The sequence below is a fragment of the Euprymna scolopes genome, chromosome 39 (assembly GCF_053919585.1).
Source record: "Euprymna scolopes isolate OS-2025 chromosome 39, ASM5391958v1, whole genome shotgun sequence".
Classification (NCBI taxonomy): Eukaryota; Metazoa; Mollusca; class Cephalopoda; order Sepiida; family Sepiolidae; genus Euprymna; species Euprymna scolopes.
In genome coordinates, this window is record NC_136520.1 from 19,473,515 (window position 1) to 19,498,075 (window position 24,561).

The 24,561-nt window shown below is 33.7% G+C and overlaps 1 protein-coding gene across 5 annotated transcripts in view; it reads left to right on the forward strand.

Annotated features, from left to right (window-relative positions):
• LOC145263666 (thyroid peroxidase-like) overlaps positions 1-24,561 on the forward strand; it is a 412,282-nt gene that overhangs the window by 324,244 nt on the left and 63,477 nt on the right. For all 5 annotated transcript variants that reach the window (XM_080120540.1, XM_080120538.1, XM_080120542.1 and 2 more), the window contains one exon: positions 16,244-16,345. In XM_080120540.1, coding sequence (XP_079976666.1) covers positions 16,244-16,345 — 102 coding nt within the window. The remainder of the gene's footprint in view (positions 1-16,243; positions 16,346-24,561) is intronic.

Sequence of the window (24,561 nt, forward strand, 5' to 3'; positions counted from 1 at the left end):
AAAATTGAAAGTACACTTTTTTTCTTTTTTTTACAGCAGTTTTTATATGCGAAAGTATGAATGCTTTTTTCGGGAGATTTGACGTTTATATCCTCTAACCAGGTAATCACTAAAAGGGACTCTTAAAAGTCAACATCGGTATCGAGCAGAAGGTTTTTTTTGCATGTTTTATAAACTTTAAGTGGGTAAAATATAATCACATAATTATTGAAAATGTGATCATGTGATCAAAATTTAATTTAAATTAATCACGTTGCTTAACAAATTTTAAAAAATAATGCAAGATGACGTATTACAGTGATTAAATATGTTTTATTTTATAATTTAACATTAAAAACATTGAACAATAAAAATAAAATTCGGGGTACTTATATATTATTTGTTACTGTGCTGAAATGATAAGGTTATTATTTTTAAAACCATTCTTAACATGGGCAGGATGTTTTGTAACTATTCTGTGCTTACACCTTACGGTTAAAAAAAAAAGACACCTTGAAACTTTAATTTAACCTGAACAAAACTATTTTAAAATAGCGTGGTATCAAAAACGCATAAGCACCAAATTTTAGTTTAATTTTACAGTAGATATGTTCGAACATGTTTTTCCTCACATATACGCACCCACATGTACACACGCACATACGCACACACACGCACGCATATACACATCCTCATACATACACTCACATTCATGTGCATACACACACATACTAACGTACACACATGTACACGCACATACGCGCACATGTATGCACACATGAGAAACGTCACTTCCCCTGAAAGGAATTCCAGACATGCGCAGTCAGAACTCTCACCCCGATATAAAAGTCAACACAACCATTCAACTTCCCTTTTTCTTCCCTTTTTGTCTGGGTTCGTAACCAGGCAAGTTCGCGTCCACAGATCTTGGCTTGAAGACTTTTCCACGTGGACGAGTACCAACATGGTTTTGCTGGGGACAACGCTCTCTCTCTCTCTCTCTCTCTCTCTCTCTCTCTCTCTCTCTCTCTCTCTTTCCCTTTCTACATGCGGGACTGCCATTTCTCGTCCTCTACTTCATTCTTTTCTTTTCCACATGTGTAGTCGTCAACGACTGAATGAACACTTGTTCCACCTTAAACATGTTTATTTTATCCAGCAATTGAGTTTTGTTTCCTTCTTTCCATTCGTTTCATTATTTTCTTTTGTAGCGAGTTAGGATATTTATATCCTGGTCTGCAACAAATGATGGTGACCTCGTTATTTTAAAATAAAATGAATGTGTTTGAACGAAACACGCGGTGTAAACTAAACACTTCTACACAAATCCATGGCATGCACGAAAAATAATTTTTCTCTAAAAAAAAGAAACAAACAAAATGGAATTTCAGCAGACGGATTCCGACAACGAAACCATGGCATTAAATATTCCACCTTTCAACCCGACAAATACAAAAATATGGTTTATCCAATTACAGGCATTATTTGACGCTAAACGGGTAACGTCACAACAAGCGCGTTATTGTTACCTAGTGGAAAAACTGCCGTTGGAGGTGGTAGGGGAAGTCACAGATTTTCTCGAAAATGTACCTGAGGAAGTACTGTACGACACGCTGAAGCAAGTAATCCTGCAACAAACCGGTGTTTCCAACGAAGCCATGCTTCGTAACTTATTCACGCAAGTTGAGTTAGGAGATCGTACAACTTCTCAACTACTCCGCCATATGAAAGCCTTCTTGGGAGACAACAAAATGTCGGACAGCATCATGAAGAGTCTATGGTTGGGTAAATCACCCCAACTAGCAAGCAAATCCTCGCTCCGATGTCGGAGGAGACGGCAACAGAAAAGCTTGCCGACAGACTTCACGAAAGTTCCCGGAGCCGACAAGTATACACCCACCAACGGCAACCTGACCAAAACCGAGACGAGGAATTAGCAGAATTAAAGTCTACGGTTGAAAAGCTTTCAAAGCAGCTAGCCGACGTACTTCAAACACATCGACATTATCCCAGAAACTACAATGACACGCGACGAAGTTACAGGCGAAGAAGTTTAAGCAGGAACCGGTCCACATCACGAGATAAACAAGATGTTTGTTTCTACCACAGGAGATTCGGCATCGACGCGAGAAAACGCACTACACCTTGCGCGTTCAAAAAACCAGCACAGGGAAACAAACCTACTAGTCAGTAACGACAACGACTGTAGCTGGAGCACAAAAAAGGTCGTCTGTTTTATATCCGTGACAAAATTCAGGGATATAACTTTTTAATAGACACTGGAGCAGAAATCAGCGTCATACCGACACCGCATGGCCACCCAACAGGGACCCAATTTTTCAGCCTACAAGCCACCAACGGTACAAAAATACCCACTTTTGGCGAGAAAACTTTAAATTTAAATCTTGGAATACTAAGGAATTTTTTATGGAATTTCACCATAGCCAGCATGACCAATTTTTGGCCCATTTCAACCTTTCTGTCGACATGACTCATCACACACTGACAGACAATGAAACAAAGATTTCGGTAAGAGGAACTACCTCGAAATTTTTAACCACAGGAATCAACACTGCCCTACCTGAAGATTTACATGTCCGCCGGTTACTCCAAAAATTTCCTCAACTTTCCCAGCCGTTTAAAAACACGGACCCCATCAAGCATAGCGCTAAGCACTATATTAAGACCACAGAGGCTTGAAACCGGATAAATAAAAATTGGCAAAATCCGAGTTTCCAAACCTACTCCACATGGGAATAATACGGCCCTCGAAAAGTGCTTGGTCATCACCACTCTACATGGTACAAAAAGCTGACAACACCACATCGCGCCCGTGCAGAGATTTTAGATGCTTAAACGCGAAAACAGTTTTGGATAGATATTCTATCCCCCATATCCATGACTTTGCCAATGGACTCCAAGGCGCCACAATTTTCTCCAAGCTAGACCTCGTTAAGGCATATTTTCAAATTCCAGTCGCAGAAGAAGACATTCATAAAACCGCACTGACAACACCATTTGGCCTTTACGAGTTCCTAAGGATGCCTTTCGGGCTGAGAAACGCCTGCCAAACTTTCCAGCGTTTGATTGACAAAGTTTTCAGAGGTTTGTCGTTCATATTCGCATATGTGGACGATGTTTTAATCGCTAGCAGAAACCTCGAAGAACACCGGCTACACCTGGAACAAACTTTTGAAAGACTGTCACATTTCGGTCTTAAACTAAACACCGATAAATGTGTTTTTGACCACCAGGAAGTTCAACTTCTCGGTCATTTAATCGACAAGGATGGAATCTCTCCTTTGCCTGAAAAAGTAAGTGGCATTTCCAATTTCCCTCTACCGACATCTGTCAGACAAGTACGCCGTTTTGTAGGCATAATTAACTATTCCGACGCTTTTTTGCCTAACTGTTCCACGTTACTTGCACCTTTAACGGATTTGTTAAAAAACCAAACCAAAAACCAGCAGTTAGTTTTTGAAGGACCTGCACTACAGGCCTTCGAACAATCGAAAACTGCTTTGGCAAACTTCACCAAACTCACTTATATCCAAGATAGCGATACAACGGAACTTACACTTACAACGAACGCATCGGAAATAGCAGTAGGAGCTGTCATTCACCAAATTTCTGACAACAAAATGACCCCTATTTCATTCTTTCTGCCAAGTTAAACAAAGTGCAGACTAAATATAGCACTTTCTCGAGAGAGTTACTTGCAATTTACCTTGCAATTAAGCACTTTAAACATCTCCTCCAAGGCAGAAAATTTTCCATTTATACGGATCATAAGCCCCTAACATTTGCTCTACACACACGTCGACAAATATGGTCCATAAAAAATTCGACATCTTGACTATATAGCTCAATATTCTACCGATATACGTTACATAAAAGGACAAGAAAACGTTGTAGCTGACGCTTTATCTCGCGCAATAATTGCTTCTTTAAATTCCACTCCACTAAGTATGGAATTAATAGCACAAGAGCAATTAACCGATACCACGCTCCCAGCTATAATGAACAAAACTTCACTGAAGCTGAAAGAAATGCCGATACCATTCGGAACAACAAATTTCTATTGCGATGTTTCACAAAAACACCCTCGCCCTTATATTTCACCCAGCCTCAGACAACAAGTTTTCCAGCACTTCCACAATTTGTCCCACCCAGGAAAACGTGCCACCGTGAAATTAATAGGGGAACGTTTTGTTTGGCCAAATATGAATATGGACATCCGTAGTTAGACTAAAACTTACATTCCTTGCCAAAAAAACAAAGTTCACAGGCACACAAAATCGCCTTCAGGAACTTTCAGTGTACCAGACGTTAGGTTTACTCATGTTCATATTGACTTGGTTGGACCCTTGCCCACTTCAAAAGGACATACCCACATCCTTACTATAGTCGATAGATCCAACAGATGGCCGACAGCAATACCAGTAAAAGACATATCAGCCGCAACAATAGCCAGAGCGATTTTACAAGATTGGATAGCGATTTTCGGAGTGCCTTCCGTAATCACAACAGACAGGGGCTCACAGTTTCAATCAACTCTTTTCGCTGAATTCAACCATTTGTTGGAAACAAAGCACATTAAGACTACTGCCTACCACCCTTGCGCAAACGGTATGGTGGAACGATTTCATAGACAATTAAGAGCATCTTTAGCTATGAACGAAAACAAATCGGACTGGTCAGACAACTTGCCACTCATTCTCCTAGCAATTCGCAACACTGTGAAGGAAGATTTACAGAGCACACCTGCAGTATTAGTTTTCGGATCAGCACTGATTTTACCAGGACAATTCTGCAAAAAACAATACAGACATTTCCCCAGCAACAACTTTTGTGACGGATTTAAAACATAAAATGTCACGATTAAAATTCACCCCAACCAAAAAGCCAGACACGAACATTTTCGTCCCAAGCGATATTCACACCTGTAAATACGTTTTTATCAGGAACGACGCAGTCAAAAAACCACTCTGTCCCAATTATTCCGTACCTTAACTAGTTCTTGACAGAAGTGAAAAGTATTTTACCATCTTAAAAAGGGATAAAAAAGACACTATTGCCATAGCAGACTTAAACCTGCATTCATAGATGAACAATTGTACATTTCTCCTAGTCCAATACAAGAACATACACACTCAGAAACGGACAAAGAAATTACAAAAAGCAACACACCACAAACAACAACAAAAACAGGTCGAAAAGTTCATTGGGCAAAACATTTCAAACAATACATAACTTATTAAAAAAAAAGAAAAGAAAAGAAAAAAATATGCATAAAAAAACAAAAAAAAAACGAAATACGTTTCTCTTGTATATATATATATTTTTTCTACCCAGGAGGGGGAGTTTTGTTCGAACATGTTTTTCCTCACATATACACACCCACATGTACACACGCACATACACATCCTCATACATACACTCACATTCACGTGCATACACACACATGCTAACGTACACACATACGCACACATGGGAAACATCACTTCCCCTGAAAAGAATTCCAGACATGACCAGTCAGAACTCTCACCCCGATATAAAAGTCAACACAACCATTCAACTTCCCTTTTTCTTCCCTTTTTGCTTGGGTTCGTCAACCAGGCAAGTTCACGTCCACAGATCTTGGCTTGAAGACTTTTCCACGTGAACGAGTACCAACATGGTTTTGCTGAGGACAAGGCTCTCTCTCTCTCTCTCTCTCTCTCTCTCTCTCTCTCTCTCTCTCTCTCTCTCTTTCTCTCTCCATTTCTACATGCGGGACTGCCATTTCTCGTCCTCTACTTCATTTCTTTCTTTTCCACGCGTGTAGTCGTCAACGACTGAATGAACACTTGTTCCACCTTAAACCCTTTATTTTCGACAGAAAATAAACGACGTGTTTATTTAATCCAGCAATTGAGTTTTGTTTCCTTCTTTCCATTCGTTTCATTATTTTCTTTTGTTGCGAGTCATGATATTTATATCCTGGTGCCCACAGATGTTATTCTCGGACATATGCGAGGGCAGACACTACCGTGCTATTTTTATAGGTTTTTTTTTTCAGTTTAAATTCAAGTTTCACGATACCTTTTTTTTTTTTTAATTGTAAGGTGGAAGCACAGAATAGTTATAAAACACTCTCAGCTCTTCATAAAGAATGGTTTTCAAAATAGTATAGTATTAAGAATGGTTTTCAAAATAGTATAGTATTAAGAATGGTTTTCAAAATAGTATAGTATTAAGAATGGTTTTCAAAATAGTATAGTATTAAGAATGGTTTTCAAAATAGTATAGTATTAAGAATGGTTTTCAAAATAGTATAGTATTAAGAATGGTTTTCAAAATAGTATAGTATTAAGAATGGTTTTCAAAATAGTATAGTATTAAGAATGGTTTTCAAAATAGTATAGTATTAAGAATGGTTTTCAAAATAGTATAGTATTAAGAATGGTTTTCAAAATAGTATAGTATTAAGAATGGTTTTCAAAATAGTATAGTATTAAGAATGGTTTTCAAAATAGTATAGTATTAAGAATGGTTTTCAAAATAGTATAGTATTAAGAATGGTTTTCAAAATAGTATAGTATTAAGAATGGTTTTCAAAATAGTATAGTATTAAGAATGGTTTTCAAAATAGTATAGTATTAAGAATGGTTTTCAAAATAGTATAGTATTTCAGCAGCACGGCACCAAAAATACATAAGTACCCAAAATTTCATTTTTATTGGGCAATGTTTTTAATTTTAAATAAAATAAAACATTTAATCATTTTAAAACTTCATCTTGCATAATATTTTTTAATTTGTTAAACAACATGGTTATCACATTTTCAATAATGTGTTTATATTTTACCCATTTAAAGTTTGTAAAACATGGAAACAAACTTTTGCTCGATACCGGTGTCGACCTTTAACAGTCCCTTTTAGTGATTACCTGGTTTGAGGATATTTGTACAACTAAACGGCAAATCTGCCTTCTGTGCTTTCAACTAAAAATTTATTAAAAAACAAAAGGTAAATTTTCACATTAGGCCCACCTCCACACTTTTTAACATGGGTAGGTTGGGGGTGTTTATTCCGAAAGCCGTTCTTAACATGGGGAGAATGGTGGTATTTATTCCAAAAGCCGTTTTTAACATGGGGAGATAGGGATGTTTATTCCGAAAAGCCATTCTTAATATGGGGAGGTTGGGGTGTTTGTTCATGGCCGCCAGTGAATTATAGTGCATAGTACAGGTTTTTATATCTCGAAAACTACTTGCTTCTGCAAATTTTAAATGAGATTTTCTTATTCAGCATAGTCGAAAACCTTTAAAAGTAGTCATTTTAAAGAAAATTGTGGAGGTGGACCTAATGTAAAAAAAATACCAAAAAAAAAAAAAATGATATCGTGAAATTTAAATTAAACTTGGGAAAACTATTTTAACATAGCACAGTACCAAAAATAAAAATAGACAGGAAAATACCCACTTCGGGTTTGTGCTTGCCTAAAGATTTGAAAAAGTTGTCAACAAAAACAAATATATAAGAAGTATATGTTTTTGAAGGCAAGATAAGTTACTTTTCTACCTAATTGGATAATTTTTAGTGCTTTTATTGGGTTTGTACTACTGTACATATAGATTCGAAAAAGTTGTCACAAAATAAATGTATAACAAATATTATCAAAGGCAAGATAAGTTACTTTATTACCAAACTGGATAATTTTTTAGTGTTTTTATTTAATGTAAAATGTTTATTCGGCTCGAAAAACACAGCGTTTACCGCTATATTTGAAAATTACAAATGGCGGCAGACTGTGTTAAACACGTTAAGTTTGGGAAAATGAGTTAAAACTAAAAAAACTGTAAAACTTACTGTTAAATAACCACCGAATATATGGCAGTCTATGTCACGGTAACATATATTGAGTGAGTTCCTAACAGTATTTTGTATAGTTTTTTTTAGTTTTAACTCATTTTCCCAAACTTAACGTGTTCACAGTTTGCCGCCATTTGTATTTTTCAAATATACTGATAGACACTGCATGTTTTTGAACCGATTAAACATTTGACATTGAATAAAAACACTAAAATCTTATCCAGTTAGGTAGAAAATTAAATTATCTTACCTTTGATAACATTTATTTGTTTTATATTTATTTTTCAACAACTTTTTCGTATCTGTGTTTAGTAATACAAACCCTTTTTATTTAATGTAACGTTTAGTCGGCTCGAAAAACAGTGTTTATCGGTATATTTGAAAAATACAAATGGTGGCGGTTGATTACGTTAAGTTTGGGAAAGTGAGTTAAAACTAAAAGGCTATACAAAATAGTGTCAGAAACCCATCGAATATGTCATGATAACACTGTTTTGTATAGTTTTTAACTTATTTTCCCAAATTTAGCATATTCAACAGAGTCCGCAAATATTTGTCCTTTTCAAATACATCAATAAACGCTGTGTTTTTTGAGCTGATTAAACATTTTACATTAAATAAAAACACTAACAAATCATCCTATTAGTTAGAAACCTAACTTACCTTCCATTTGCTTTCATTTATTTGTTTTTGGACAACTTTTTCGAATCTGTGTATTGTAACGCCCCCCTTCCTCACCCAAATACTAATTAAAAACTCACATTTTTTTAATGCAAAAAAAAAAACAAAAAAAAAAACCTCGATTTAGCGTTTCAACATTTTAGCAACGTTTGTCTTCATCCACTGATTGTTGGTCGAGCCCAAGCCATGATTGACGCTAACTCTCGAGGATCCGGATCCAGTTCTGCAAGAGTACTATTTTTTTTTTCCATTTTCGCCTTTTTTTTTTCACTTTTTGGAGTAGATTGCTGTACTAAGAATATAAGAAACATGCATTTTCTCTTTTTATTAGACTTTTCCATTACACCAAATTGAGCCACAGCAACGCATGGCAGGGTACAGCTAGTATATATATATATATATATATATATATATATATATATATATATATATATATATATATATGTATGTATGTATATGTATGTATGTGTATGTATGTATATGTATATATATGTATATATATATGTATATATATGTATATATACGTATGTATATATGTATATATATGTGTATATATATGTATATATATGTGTATATATATGTATATATATATTATAAGGTGAAATTAAAGCCAAGAACAATGCGAGATTTTTTTTTTTATATATAGAGTAAAATTATTTCAACTCTAAACAACAGTAGTTTTTTTTTTTTCTGTTGTATCCAATGGTGTTATAAATCTCAATATATTTCGGACTTATTAGTCCTTTTTCAAGAGAAGACAGCGTAAGAGTGTTCTTCATGAGTGCAAACTCTGTCTGGCCGAGACTGAGGGATATAAGTAGGTTGTCGTTTGCGAAATATATTGAGATTTATAACACCATTGGATACAACAGAAAAAAAAAACTACTGTTGTTTAGAGTTGAAATAATTTTACTCTATATAAAAAAAATAATCTCGCATTGTTCTTGGCGTTAATTTCACCTTATAATTTTCTTCAACAATGCTTCAAGCAAACGACAACCTACTTATATCCCTCAGTCTCGGCCAGACAGAGTTTGCACTCATGAAGAACACTCTTCCGCTGTCTTCTCTTGAAAAAGGACTAATAAGTCCGAAATATATTGAGATTTATAACACCATTGGATACAACAGAAAAAAAACAAACTACTGTTGTTTAGAGTTGAAATAATTTTACTCTATATAAAAAAAAAAATCTCGCATTGTTCTTGGCTTTAATTTCACCTTATAATTTTCTTCAACAATGCTTCAAGCAAACGACAACCTACTTGTATATATATATGTATATATATGTATATATATATGTATATATATATACATATATATGCATAATAACAATAAAAATATTAAATACAAAAAGTAATGTAACCTAGAAGCATACGTGGACGTTTAACATTATATATATATATATATATATATATATATATATATATATATATATATGCGGATATCTTCAGATCAATTATCGTTCGTACTATTTTGATTTATTCTATCCCTTTTGCCGTTTACATCTTCTATTTTTTTTATTTAGATTCATTATTTTATTTGCATTTTCATTTTTTTATTTTTTACTTTAGACACGTTTTTCTCACTATTATTGAATGATCAATATAATCATTACTAAAAAAATTATTATAACCAATTATCATCAATATCACAGTCACTAACCTGTTTATTCTCAAATACCTTCTATTTTAATTATTATTGTAGCAGTTATAACAAATAATTATATCTAAACATGGAAGTTTTATTAATTATACACATTTGGAGAATTTTCATTATTATTATTGTTATAAAACTTTCAAGGCTTCGAGTAGTAAATAAGTAAAAACAAACGGCTGTGATGGGAGATGGGAGTGAAGATGGGGGAGTGGATCGGGATGGGGTGAATAGGAAGGAGAAAGAAATGTTTTAAATCACATCATATGAATGGGTTTCCTCTTTTTTCCATTTTTTCCTTTCTTTTCTTTTCCGCCCTTTCCTTTTTTTTCTTCTTTTCTTTTTTGTGTCTTTTGCTTTTCTTCCCTGTATGTAGGGATGATAATGGTGCAGAGGGAATGGGTAAGAGGGCAATCTAAATTAGAGTTATATTAAAATAATTCCGGTTAAATCTAAATCATTTAGCATAGATATTCCCCAAAATTTGTCAAATTCACACTCCCCTGCTAATTGACCCTGCACTAGTATGTTTAGGATTTGAGGTGGATATCACATATGCATGTTTCTTTCCAGTCTTTCATTGTCTCTATCTTGGCTTTTAACCCCCCCCCCCCACCGCCTCCTTTCTTCTTTATTCCTGCATTTCAGCTCAGACCCCAATCCACATCTCTATTTAGTCTTCTTTACATGCAACCAAATCTTATTCTTTGTTTCTATTTTTAATAACATTTCACGGAACCTCCTGATATTTACTCCCTGTGGCGTGATTTTCATTGTAAACTTTGCATTCGTATAAGCTGTATCGCCTGAAGAGGTGTGTAGTTACTACTAACTAGCTAACCGAAACATGCTCAGAGCTGTGTAGCAACATATTATTGCTTATGTATATTTTTAAAAAAAAGTATACTTTGTCCTGCTTTAGTATTGAGCACTCTTTTATTAATCTTGTTAAACTTTATTGGTTACTTTACCTCTGTAAAATAATAACCTCGAATTATATATATATATATATATATATATATATATATATATATATATATATATATATATATAATTCAACCGGTTATAGGTTTAGATTTGACAAAATATAAACCACCATAAGTCATAAAAATTTTCTTATTAAAAATCTATCTTAAAATTTATAATTTATAAATTAGTAACTTTATTAATATGGTTTGGATTATTATTATTATTATTATTATTAGTTTATCTGATATTTTTACCATTATTTTCTATTTTATTTAAATATCTATTTAACTTAAATTTTTATATGTTACTATTTTTATTAAGTTCTATAAATAAACATTATAATTGCTATTAAAAATATTATTATTATTGTAGGGAAACGTGCGACTTAGCACGTGTGCATAATTCAAAGGGTCGGTCGTGGAATGAAATGAATGAAGAAGAAACAAAAATGGCTGCCTTATCTCTTTATAATCCTGCAATGTGACCACCCGATATGCAAATGAGATGCTCCTGGTTGGAGATAAAAGAGGGGTGATTTTTTAGAGGGACGTTCATTTTGAAGTTGCATTTCAAAGAAATAAGTTGAATTAGCAGAAGTACGTTGGGAGTTGAGAGAAGGTGCGTTACGTGTACAGAAGTTGGAAGTTTGGACAAAAGTGTTAACCTTACCCAGGAAATTATTGGTGTGACGGGCAGAACAAATAAAACTCAAGTTATTGAATTATAAGCTATTGTGGCTCTCGGTGTGTGGTGACTTGAAAGGCAGAAAATGGACAGATTCGACTTTCGCTTGATACCTGAGTTTGATGGATCTATCACTGGACCGTCTGTCGTCGAATGGGTGGAAAAAGCTGAAAAGATCTGTACACTGTGCAGAATTAAAGAAGCAGCCACAGTCATTCCTTTGAGGTTAACCGGATGGGCCTATGCAGTCTTCCAGCAACTCGGAGATGAATCAGACTGGGATACAATCAAACACAGTATACAGCGTTTGGTACAGATCCGTTTGTTGCATGACAACAGTTCACGAGCCGGCGACTTCACCCCAAGGAAACCGTTGATGTGTACCTAGCCGACCTACGAAAGTTGTCGGTACCATTTGGTGGGGTTAACGATAAGATATTAAGATGTACCTTTTTAGTAGGCTAACCTGAGGTCTATGAGAAGGGCAATACTTTGCGAGGGAAGCGAGGGAGCGCAATTCCAGAGTTACCCAATGTATTGACAAGATGCATTGTGCTTTCCATTTGCGGTAAATTAGTAGGACATCTACCTGTCTGTAGATGGCTCCGATCGGCAACAGGAGTGTTAAAAAGACGAGTAACTGCAGTAACCAAAGGATGGGACGACATGGTGGATGCTGATTCTCTCCAGCAAATGATGGCTGAAATGATCCAGAGTACATAGAAACGACTCTGCCCAGGGTGAGTGGCAAGTATCTGGAAACGAACTGAATGCATGGGTTGACGCAAGTTCACTGGCTACAGGTGTCGTGTTGGAACATTTGGGTGCCGTTGTGGAAGATGCGTGCTGGCTTCGTCAGAAAAATGATGCCCAGCATATAAATTTGACAGAACTCGATGTCACGTTAAAAGGGCTTAATCTTGCATTGCAATGGCAGGCTAAGGTTGTGCATCTCCACACTGACTCGTTGTGTGTTTACCACTGGTTGACCGACACCTTGACTGGAAAGGCTCGAGTTAAGACTAGAGCTGCAAGTGAGATGTTAGTACAAAGGAGACTGGCAATAATAAAGCGTATAGTTGACGAATACAGCTTGCAGGTGGACATTACCTTAGTTTCGTCGATGCAGAATTTGGCTGATAGCTTGACTAGAGTACCAAAGAGGTAGATTGATGTAATGAGGCAGGCATCTGATCCTCCACAACAGACATGCGCGGCCGTAACAGATCAATTAACACCTGACCAGATCCGTACACATACATCAGCAGAGTGGACATCCCGGAATTCGGAGGACAACATATTTTGTCCGAAGAGTGTGTCCCTCAACTACAAGAGCATCAATCAAGGCAGCTCATGTGAAGAGTGTCAGCGAATTGATCCGGCGCCATCTCAATGACAAAAAGGGAAGCTTGAGGTGGAGGACAACTGGTATCGAGTAGGAAAGGATGTAACGCATTATGAGGGCAAGCATTTTTTACCTTGACAGATTGTGGTCTGACACGTTTCACGATATGGCGCCTGTTGACACGACAGGATGCATCTAGCATTATACAACAGTTGAAAGCTGTCTTTTTTTAACATGGAGCCCCGCTGGAAATTCTGACTGATAACACCACTACGTTTCGATATCAAGAATTTAAGAAATTTACGCAGGAATTGGGGATTAGAATGCGTTACCGATGTGCATATTTTCCAGAAGGTAATGGTATAGCGGAGTGGTGTCACTACACCATTAAAAGAATTGCAGCTAAGACGCAGTGTTCTATTCCAGAAGCTGTGTACTGGTATAATGTGACACCAAAGGACGATGCAACACCAGAAACTGCACCAGCTAATGGGATTTATGGCTATGAACAGCGTATAAAAGGAATTGATGTCAAACTATCAGTGGTTAGCATTGTCAATACACCGTATCAAGTGAGAGACCGTGTTTGGGTAAAACCCCCAAATGCTGGGTGCACTGTAAAATTTTGCAGAGGAAAAATAGACAAAATCATAAGTCCTCAGACCATGTTGATTAATGGTGTACCACGTCATGTAAAAGATATCCACCCCTGTTATACCTCTTCTGATTCTGAGGATAATGAGGAAGATCACATACAATTCAGGGATGATCCTGATCGCCTACTGCCCCTACAGGTGAGCATAGAAACACTACCTACAGAACCAGATGAGGGAATGATGGAACATACTAGTGGCAATAGTGATGAGAACGATGGACATGAAGAATACCAGCAGTTCCTCATCAAAGTACTCGAGAAAGACGAATACTGCCCACCCGCCGTGATTGTGAAACACCGCCTATAGCACCACGAGAGGGAATGATGAAACATACTGAGGAAGATGGAACCGAGGAAGTGATGCCTCCGATTCTTCGAAGGAGTAACCGACAAAGACGGATACTGCCCTCTTGCCCTGATTGTGAAACACCACATAGGGAATCACAAGAGGGGATAATGGAACAGACTGGTGGCAATAACGGTGGTAATGAGGAAGATGGCAATGAGGAAGTGCTTCCCCCGATTCTTCGAAAAAGTACCCGACAAAGATGACTGCCCCCTTGCCCTGTGTGTCATCATGAGATCAGGGGGGAGTGTAGGGAAACGTGCGACCTACCTAATTAGCACGTGTGCATAATTCAATGGGTTGGTCGTGGAATGAAATGAATGAAGAAGAAACAAAAATGGCTGCCTTATCTCTTTATATGCCTGCAATGTGACCACCCGATATGCAAATGAGATGCTTCTGGTTGGAGATAAAAGAGGGTTGATTTTTTAGAGGGACGTTCATTTTGAAGTTGGATTTCAAAGAAATAAGTTGAATTAGCAGAAGTACGTTGGGAGTTGAGAGAAGGTGCGTTACATGTACAGAAGTTGGAAGTTTGGACAAAAGTGTTAACCTTACCCAGGAAATCATTGGTGTGACGGGCAGAAGAAATAAAACTCAAGTTATTGAATTATTATTATTATTATTATTATTATTATTATTATTATTATTATTATTTAATTGCTACCAATAAGATTCTTTTATTTTTATTTTTTAAAAAGCAATATAAATAATTAGTGGTTATCTCCCTTTGATCAGTACATTAAATTATTCATTTTCCTAGCCAAATATGATTATCTCCCTTTGTTTTTGAAATATCTTATTAAATTTAAAATTCGGGGTTACTAACAAATTCAAACCGATAGGATTATTCCATTGGCGTTCTCTTTGAAATCTGCAAGCATTCATAAGCTACATTTACCATTCAAATGAATGCTTTGATGATGATACTTACGAATTTTAAAAGCGAACCTGTATAAGGTATATATATATGTGTGTGTGTGTGTGTGTGTATATATATATATATATATATATATATATATCTTTGTTAAATTTTCTTAAAAACATCTTATTTTAACCTTACATTTAAACCCAATTTAACTTTATGACTTTATTCTAATTTTTATTCTCAATTTCTCTTAATTTGTTTATCAACATCAAAAAAGTAACTATTTTCCTTTATATTAAAATATTTTCCAGATATATCTGCCTTACTTAAAAAAAGGTTTATTTTTGGTGTCTTTAAAAAACCCACCCAATATTTATGCTCATGAGGAGACTTCGTTTCAAAAAACTATGTGTTCCAATTATTGTCCATGACTTAATGTCTATCTCAATAAAAACATTGTTTCCCAAACGATCGTACAATTTATTGACTTTGTTGGGTTCCTCCTTATGAAACCGATTTTTAATCTTTTATTTTAATTATAAATTATCAATCATCTTACTAAATAAATAAATAAATAAATATATATATATATATATATATATATATATATATATATATATATATATATATATATATATATATATATATATACTGTGTAAGCAAAATCAAGACTTCAAAAAAAGTGTTGATGGCAACAAAAAGCTTACTCTTTAAGCCAACTCTTTTTGGATTAAAACTTATTGGTATATGAAAATTTACTGGATTACACGAACTCAGTATATTACATAATATTACATACAAGTGTCTCTCTCTCTCTCTCTCTCTCTCTCTCTCTCTCTCTCTCTCTCTCTCTGTATATATATATATATATATATATATATATATATATATATATATATATATATATATATATAGTAAGATGATTGATAATTTATAATTAAAATACATTCTTTTTTGGTCTGATGAAATGTTGTCCCTAAATTGGGATTCCACTGAAACATGTATGCACATATGTAACCAATAATGTTGGTATAATAAACAGAATATATATATATATATATATATATATATATATATATATATATATATATATATATATATATATATATATATATATATGCCTCAAATCCTGTCAAAACCTTATTTTTTCGGTGTGAACTTTCTAAAATTCCAATTCAAGATCTTCTCTCATCTTCTTCTCCAGGCCCAAGACAACAGAAGAATGAACAAACATCTTACTTGGACCTTTCCAATATTTATGGCACCTCTGAATACGGCCTTAATTATCTTCGCCTCAAGAAGAAAGGTATGCATTCTAAAACCGATAATGTGTTCGGAAATTTTTAAGATGAAGAGTGATAATTTAAATTATTTGGGTTATTTGGATTACAGGGTGGAACAATAAAAGTGTCGCTCTTGGGATTTGAATACAACTGGCTAACTAGTAGACTGGCAGCAACAAAAAAATAAGAATGTTTTTTATCAAACGGAAATGGAATCATGTTGTCTTTTCTAGAGCAACAATTTTATTGTTTCACCCTGTATTAAGATTATTGGAAATTGTTGGATTATTTAGATGATTTGAATTATTTAGATGATTTGGATTATTTGAAATATTTGAAATATGTGAATTATTTGAAATATTTGAATTATTTGAAATATTTGAATTATTTGAATTATTTGGATTATTTGAAATAATTCTTTGAATTATTTTAATTATTTGAATTATTTAGATTATTTAGATTATTTCAATTATTTCAATTATTTCAGTTATTTGGATTATTTTGATTATTTGAATTATTTAAATTATTTTGATTATTTTGATTATTTGAATTATTGGAATTATTTAAATTAATTTCATTTTTTTTATTATTTGAATTATTGGAATTATTTGAATTATTTAGATTATTATGTTAAGTAATTTGTAATCGTTTTTTAATATCTTCTGTACTGATGTTTAAACCTTCGATCTTCAGAAGAATGTCCCTTACAACTAATTTGTACTTAACATGGCAAAAACTTTGCGCATTCAATGAAATGCGTCTGACTATAAAAATGCGTCTGACTATAAAAATGTGCCTGACTATAAAAATGTGTCTGACTATAAAAATGTGTCTGACTATAAAAATGCGTCTGACTATAAAAATGTGCCTGACTATAAAAATGTGTCTGACTATAAAAATGCGTCTGACTATAAAAATGCGTCTGACTATAAAAATGTGCCTGACTATAAAAATGTGTCTGACTATAAAAATGCGTCTGACTATAAAAATGCGTCTGACTATAAAAATGTGCCTGACTATAAAAATGTGTCTGACTATAAAAATGCGTCTGACTATAAAAATGTGTCTGACTATAAAAATGTGTCTGACTATAAAAATGCGTCTGACTATAAAAATGTGTCTGACTATAAATGTGCCTGACTATAAAATGTTTCTAACTATAAAAGCAAACATGAGAGTAATGGTGGGGCCATTGCATACAAGTTCATCCCAACACCTTCGATTAAACAGAATTTGTTGTAAACAGGAAACCAAATTAAGACCTAAACTGTGGCTTAAATTTTAAAAATTGGGAAAGTGTTCAGTTTACTATGCAGTGCAATTACTCTCCTGTCTGCTCTGATCCTAACTGGTTATCAAGGGGTTAGGGTTAGGGTTAAGGTTAGGGTTTGGGTTAGGGTTATCAAGGTCTCGTCTAATCGTTAAATGTAATTATCCAGAACATAACATAAAAAAGGTGATTTCTTCAGTCTCTGCAGCATATTAATCTTCTTGTTGTGCCGACAGAAATAGCTGTTCGTCTTTCTTGTTGACACTTAGTTGTTGCTTCATCAGATAACGATGTCCTCACGAGTCATAAATATGTTTTTGTTTTCTTCATTCATTTTCTGTCTGGAAGAATAGAAGCAATTAAATGAACAAAGAATAACTCCTTTATTTGCTTTGGGTTTAATCATTATAACACCAAATACATCCAAATGCACTGCATCCTACTTTCACCAACAATGCTCGGATCCTTTTTCTTCTAAAAATAAAGGGTTCTCTCCTCAATAAGCTACTAGAACTGATTTTCATCCCAGATCTGAAATCAAATCTGTTTTTAAGGTTATTGAAAAAATAGTTGGATCATTCTATCACTCCAGAAAGCACTTGAGTCCTGATGCAATTCTCTATCTGTAAAGGAACTAGATTTGTCCTAAGATGAAGCACTGCTGTCATGTTTGGGGAGTTGCCACTCAGTCTTTCTGGTATTGATAGGGTAGCCTCTTGCTACTGTATCATTATGGTATCATTGGTTGGTGCTCCGTTGGGTTTCAATCCCTGATCTTTCCCTGTAAAACAAACAATAACTCATCTAGCTACAACCACAACAAATAATATCTCTCTCTCTTTCTCTCTCTCTCTCTCTCTCTCTCTCTCTCTCTCTCTCTCTCTCTCTCTCTCTCTGTACCAGAAAAAGGCAATACTTCTACAAACAAAGTCTCTTCCCTGGAACATCCCATCTGTAGAACAGGATATCATTTGTTTCCCAATCGACTCTGGCATGATCATCTTCAAGTCTAATGTAAACAAGTATTTGTCAAATTATCCCTTTGAAAAATCAAGATCTTTTAAATAATCCTCTGCCAATTCCATACATTGTTTCCAATCCTCTTAAGACGGTGACCAACGTCCAACCAGAAATCTTTTCAATCGTTATCCTTCATTAATCCATGATGATCCATTAGAAAAAAAAATCACGTGTCTTGCTATTGACACTTTAAAAGCAGTAACTCTAGCATTTGTGCTACATACTTCTTCTCATGACGTCACTACTAATACATGTCAGCCTAACTTCTAACTCGACCATTAATAGAAATTTGCATTGTCTTCATTCATTAAACTTAACCGTATTTTTATTTTCTTTGTGTTCCATTCATGCATTTCAACAAAGTTTTTCTTTTTTAATAAAAATCCGTATTTACTTATGTGCACTTCGTTGTTTTCTTTAAAATGTGTTGATTTGAAAGTCAATTATTCGTGGAAAAGGTATGTATGTCCAAATAAAAGTAAAAAAAAAACTACAAAACAAATACTCACAAAGTTGGTACATTCTTGATCAGCATTGCTCGAGTTGAATATCTAAAATTTAAAAAAAATGATTTATTCTTTGGGGGTCAACTGGGTCAGGTTTCGTAATGGGTGGGTTGGGTTTTGTGCTATTTTCAATGATTTTATGTATTAATTTTGAAAGAAAATGCTGACTCATTGTTTAAGGTACCTATATAAAATGTATGCGTTTATGTGCTGAGAAAAGAATGCGTTTAGCAGAGAAGGAAGAAAGGGTTGAATTGAAGAAAATGAGGGGAAAATGGGAAGAAAGAGAGACAGAAAAAAATAGATACAAGTTTTGATAGAAATATCTTGCAAGTTTGCCCCAAGCAATGTCGGGTACCTCGCTAGTGTAAGATATAATTAGCAAATGACAAACTCCAGCGTTTATTTAAATTTGTAATAATGAATTATTTTTTAAATTCTTTGTATTTAAATTGCGAAAAACAAAACGATTCTCCAGTGTTAAATCATTTTTGAGTTTTATTCATTTCAACGCGTTGACTTTTAAAGGCTGTAGTATGTCAGTTTCCACAGTAGTTTAACCTGTTTATTGATTTTTTTTTATTTGTTTCTGTAATCTACAAAAATTAGATCCCCGGCGACAGGAAACAGCAATGTTAGTGGTTAAAAATCTTGGATTATATTAAATCCACTGCTGTGGCTCAAATCTGGAACCATTGTGGAGTATTGAGTCTTGATTATTGATTGGGAATGATGGAGACTTATTATAAATGGTTTTGTATACCATCTAATATATAAATCTCACTCTGTGTGTGTGTGTGTGTGTGTGTGTGTGTGTGTGTGTGTGTGTGTGTGTGTGTGTATCTCCGTTTTTTAAATTGTATCTCCTCCTAGACGGATGATCGTTGGGCGACGTGCAATAGCTCAAAAGATTGCATTTTTGGTGCAGAATTTTATTAGAGGTATATAACCGGCTAAAACAATTGCTAAGGGGTGCAAAAAAGGGGTTCAAACTTAAAAGAAATGACACCTTGACGAGCATAGCGCCATAGCGCCATTGTGCGCATGCGTACACAAAGTAAAAGAAAAATCTATTTATTTCGATATTTCACAATGCTTTTAACCCCTTTGTCCACCTGGTGCAATGGCCATCGTGACTGATAACTAGCGCAAGTGTTGCGGTTTCGAACCATGATTGCTTTTCTTTTCTTTCTTTTTTAACATTCCGATATTCTAGATTTTTAATATTATGTAATTTATTACATAATATTAAAAATCTAGAATACACAAGAACGCTTTTATTTAAAAAAAAAATACAGAAGAATGTTTTTGATTTATGTAAACTAATTAACCGATCATTATGAATTTTAATTATGTGTATATGTTTATATATTTTTATGCATTGGAGTCACTCCTAAACTAATTAACCGATACTTATGAATGATTAGTATAGTATATACTTATATATTTGTATGTATTGGATTCACTCCTATTATAAATTTAATGTAATATATATATTTGTATATTTTTATAGTCATATTCCAAGAATCACATACGATGATCAGTTTTGTATGTATTTATGTGTACAAGAAATTCTATCAAAGTAATACGGTACTTGTGTAGTCTTGTACTCATGAAAAAACAAAGAAAATCTTACCTGTGACATACATGAAAGTTATTAAAACCGAAAATCACGTTTAATATTCGAGTAGTATGACTTACATATGCGAAATAAGGTGCTTCTTTACTATAGCACCCAGATAACAAAACAAATTCTTACTCCTGGCGCACAGAAAATGTAACACAACAGAAAATTACATAAACGTATCGAGTTCATTCATTTTTAAATTAGAAAAAGGTACTTGTACAGTATCCTACCCGAGAAATAAGGTACTTGTACAGTATAGTACCTATATGAAAAATAAAGGAAATCTTACCTGTGGCGTACATAAAAGTAATCCAAACCGAAAATTATATAATATATTCGAGTAGTATGACATATAAGAAATAAGGTGCTTCTTTAATATAGCACTCTATTATAAAAACAAACTCTCACCTCTGACATACGGAAAAGTTCGCACAACATAAAATTATGTAAAATCGTCGAGTAGTTTCATCTATATATTAAAATAAGGTACTTATACATTACCCAAGAAATAAGGTACTTGTGTAGTATAGTACTCGTATCAAATCAAATCCTACCTGTGATGTGCATAAAGTCATTAAAACCGAAAATCAAGTTATATAATCGAATAGCATAACTTTTAAATGAGAAATAAGGTGCTTCTTCACTATAGCAATAGATGAAATAACAAACAAATTCTTACTCTAGACGCACAGAAAATTTAGCACAACAGAAAATTACTTAAAAGTATCGAGTTCTTTCATTTTTAAACTAGAAAAATTGGTATTTCTACAGTATCCTACCCAGGAAATAAGGTACTTATACATTGAAGTACCCATATGAAAAGCAAAGAAATTCTTATCCGTGACGTACATAATTTATCAAAATCGAAAATCATGTAATATATTCGAGTAGTATAACATTTATATAAAAAATCCGGTGCTTCTTCACAAAAGCGCTATGATGTAAAAAACCCACTCTTTACCTGTGACATACCAAAAGTTTAGCACAACATAAACTTCTTTAAATAATTTTAAATGTGTTGTACATAATCCGCCCTAGGTAAGGAAATTTTTTCCACATACGTGCTGTAAATTTCCTGTCCAATGCAGGTACAATTATTCCATACATATGTTGTGTAATACCCGTCCTAGGGTAGGTAAAATATTTCTTTGCTCAAGATGGCAAATGATATGTAGACATCAAAAATTCCTCTATCCTAACAGGCATGTTCGAAGTTTTTCTCATTGTCTTATATGGTCCTGAGCAACGCCGGGTGACCTTGCTAATCTAATATATAAATCTCATTGTGTGTGTATGTGTGTGTGTGTGTCTCCGTTTATTAAATTGTATCTCCTACTGGACGAATGGTCGCTTGATGGCATGCAATAGCTCAAAAGATTGCATATAGGGTGCAGAATTTTATTAGATTATTATTTATTAGATTAAAACAATTGTTAAGGAATTCAAAAAAGGGGTTCAAACTTGAAAGAAATAACAACTTGACGAGCGTAGCGCCCATGGCGTCGTTCTGCGCATGCGCATGAGCTGTAACAGAGATTTATTTATATAGTAAATTTGCAATGGGTTCGAGCTCCAGCATTTCTTTTCTTTTTTTGTTGTTTTTGTTAGATTCTGATAGTATGGACTTTTAAATGTTACGTAATAGTTATCAAGAACACTTTTATATAAAAGTACCGAAAAATGTTTTTGCTGTATATAACGAAAATGTCATATTCCAAATATATAGGATATATTATATATCGGCTTATTTGTTACATTCCAATAATCACGTAAATAGATCCAGTAATGGAATTTTGTATTAATTTTAATTATGTGTATATGATTATATATTTCTATATATTGAATTCATTTCTTAAACTAATTAGCCGACCATTATGAATTTTATTTATGTATATATGTCTGTATATTTGTATGTATTTGATTCACTCCTAAAATAATTAACCGATCATTATGAATTTTAATTATATGTATATGTCTGTATATTTTATGTATTGGGATCACTCCTAAACTAATTAACCGATCATTATTAATTTTAATTATGTGTATATGATTATATATTTCTATGAATTAGATTTACTCCTAAACTAATTAACCGATCATTATAAACTTTAATTATGTGTGTATTATTATATATTTCTATGCATTGAATTCACTGCTAAACTAATTAATCGATCATTATGAATTTTTATTATGCATATATGATTATGTATTTTTATGTCTTGAATCCACTCCAAAACTAATTAATTGATCATTATGAATTATATGTAATGTATAAGTTTCTATCTGTCTATAGATGTCATATTCCAAAAATCACAGACACTTGTCACTTACTTTTTTAATGTATTTATGTGTAAAAGAAAATCTATTCAAGTACTAAGGTACTTGTACTGTATAGTACTCATATGAAGAACTTGTCTAAAATCATTGAGTAGTTTCATCTTTATATTAGAAATAAGATACTTGCACAGCATCCTACCCAGAAATATGGTACTCGTGCAGTATAGTACTCATATGAAAAACAACAAAGAATATCTTACCTGTGATGTACATAAGTTATTAAAACCGTACATCCCATTAAATATTTGAGTAGTATGACTTACTTAAAAAATGTGCTTCTTCGCTATAGCACCCAAATAAAAACAAATTCTTACCCCTAACGCACAGAAAATTTAGCACAACAGAAAATTTCATAAAAGTATTAAGTTCTTTCATTTTCAAATTAGAAAAAAGGTACTCGTGCAGTATAGTACTCATATGAAAAAACGAAGAAAATTATACCTGTGGCGTGCATAAAAGTTATTAAAACCGAAAATTATGATATATATTCGGGTAGCATGACTTTTAAATGAGAAATAAGGTGCTTCTTCACTATAGCACTCTGATGTAAAAACAAACAAATTCTTACCTGTGACATACAGAAAATTTATCACAACAGAAAATTATGTAAATTATTTTAAATATGTATTATACATTACCCGCCCTAGGTAAGGAAATTTTTTTCCATATACATGCTGTAAATTTCCTGTCCTAGGGAAGGTACAATTATTTCATACATATAATACCCGTCCTAGAATAGGTAAAATATTCTTTTGCTCAAGATGAAAAATGATACTTAGACATCAAAAATTCCTCTATCCTAGGAATAACAGGTATGTTCAAAAGTTTTCTTATACGGTCCTGAGCAACGCCAGGTGGCCTTGCTAGTCTAATATATAAATCTCACTATGTCTGTGTGTGTGTCTGTCTCCATTTTTTAATTGTATCTCCTCCTAGATGGATGGTCGTTTGACAGTATGCAGTAGCCCAAGAGATTGCATACAGGGTGCAGAATTTTATTAGGGGTGTTTAATTGATTAAAACAATTGCTTAGGGATTCAAAAAAGGGGTTCAAACTTGAAAGAAATGACAACGTAACGAGCATAGTGACAATGGCATTGTATGCGCATGCGCACGATCTATATTCGATGTTTATTTATTTAGTAAATTTACCAGATTATGAACGCAGTTGTTTCTTTGGTGCAACGCGTAGCGTCATAAATTACTAACATCAATATGTCGGGTTCGATCTCCACCCTTTCTTTCTTTCCTTTTTTTTTTTTTTTTTGTTACATTCCGATATTCTGGACTTTTAAATGTTACGTAATAATTATAACAGAACACTTTTATATAAAAAAAAAATACAGAAAAATGTTTTTGCTGTACATAACGAAAATGTCTTATTCTAAATATATAGGATAGATTATATATCGGCTTATTTGTTACATTCCAATAATCATGTAAATAGATCCAGTAATGGAATTTTGTATTGAATTCATT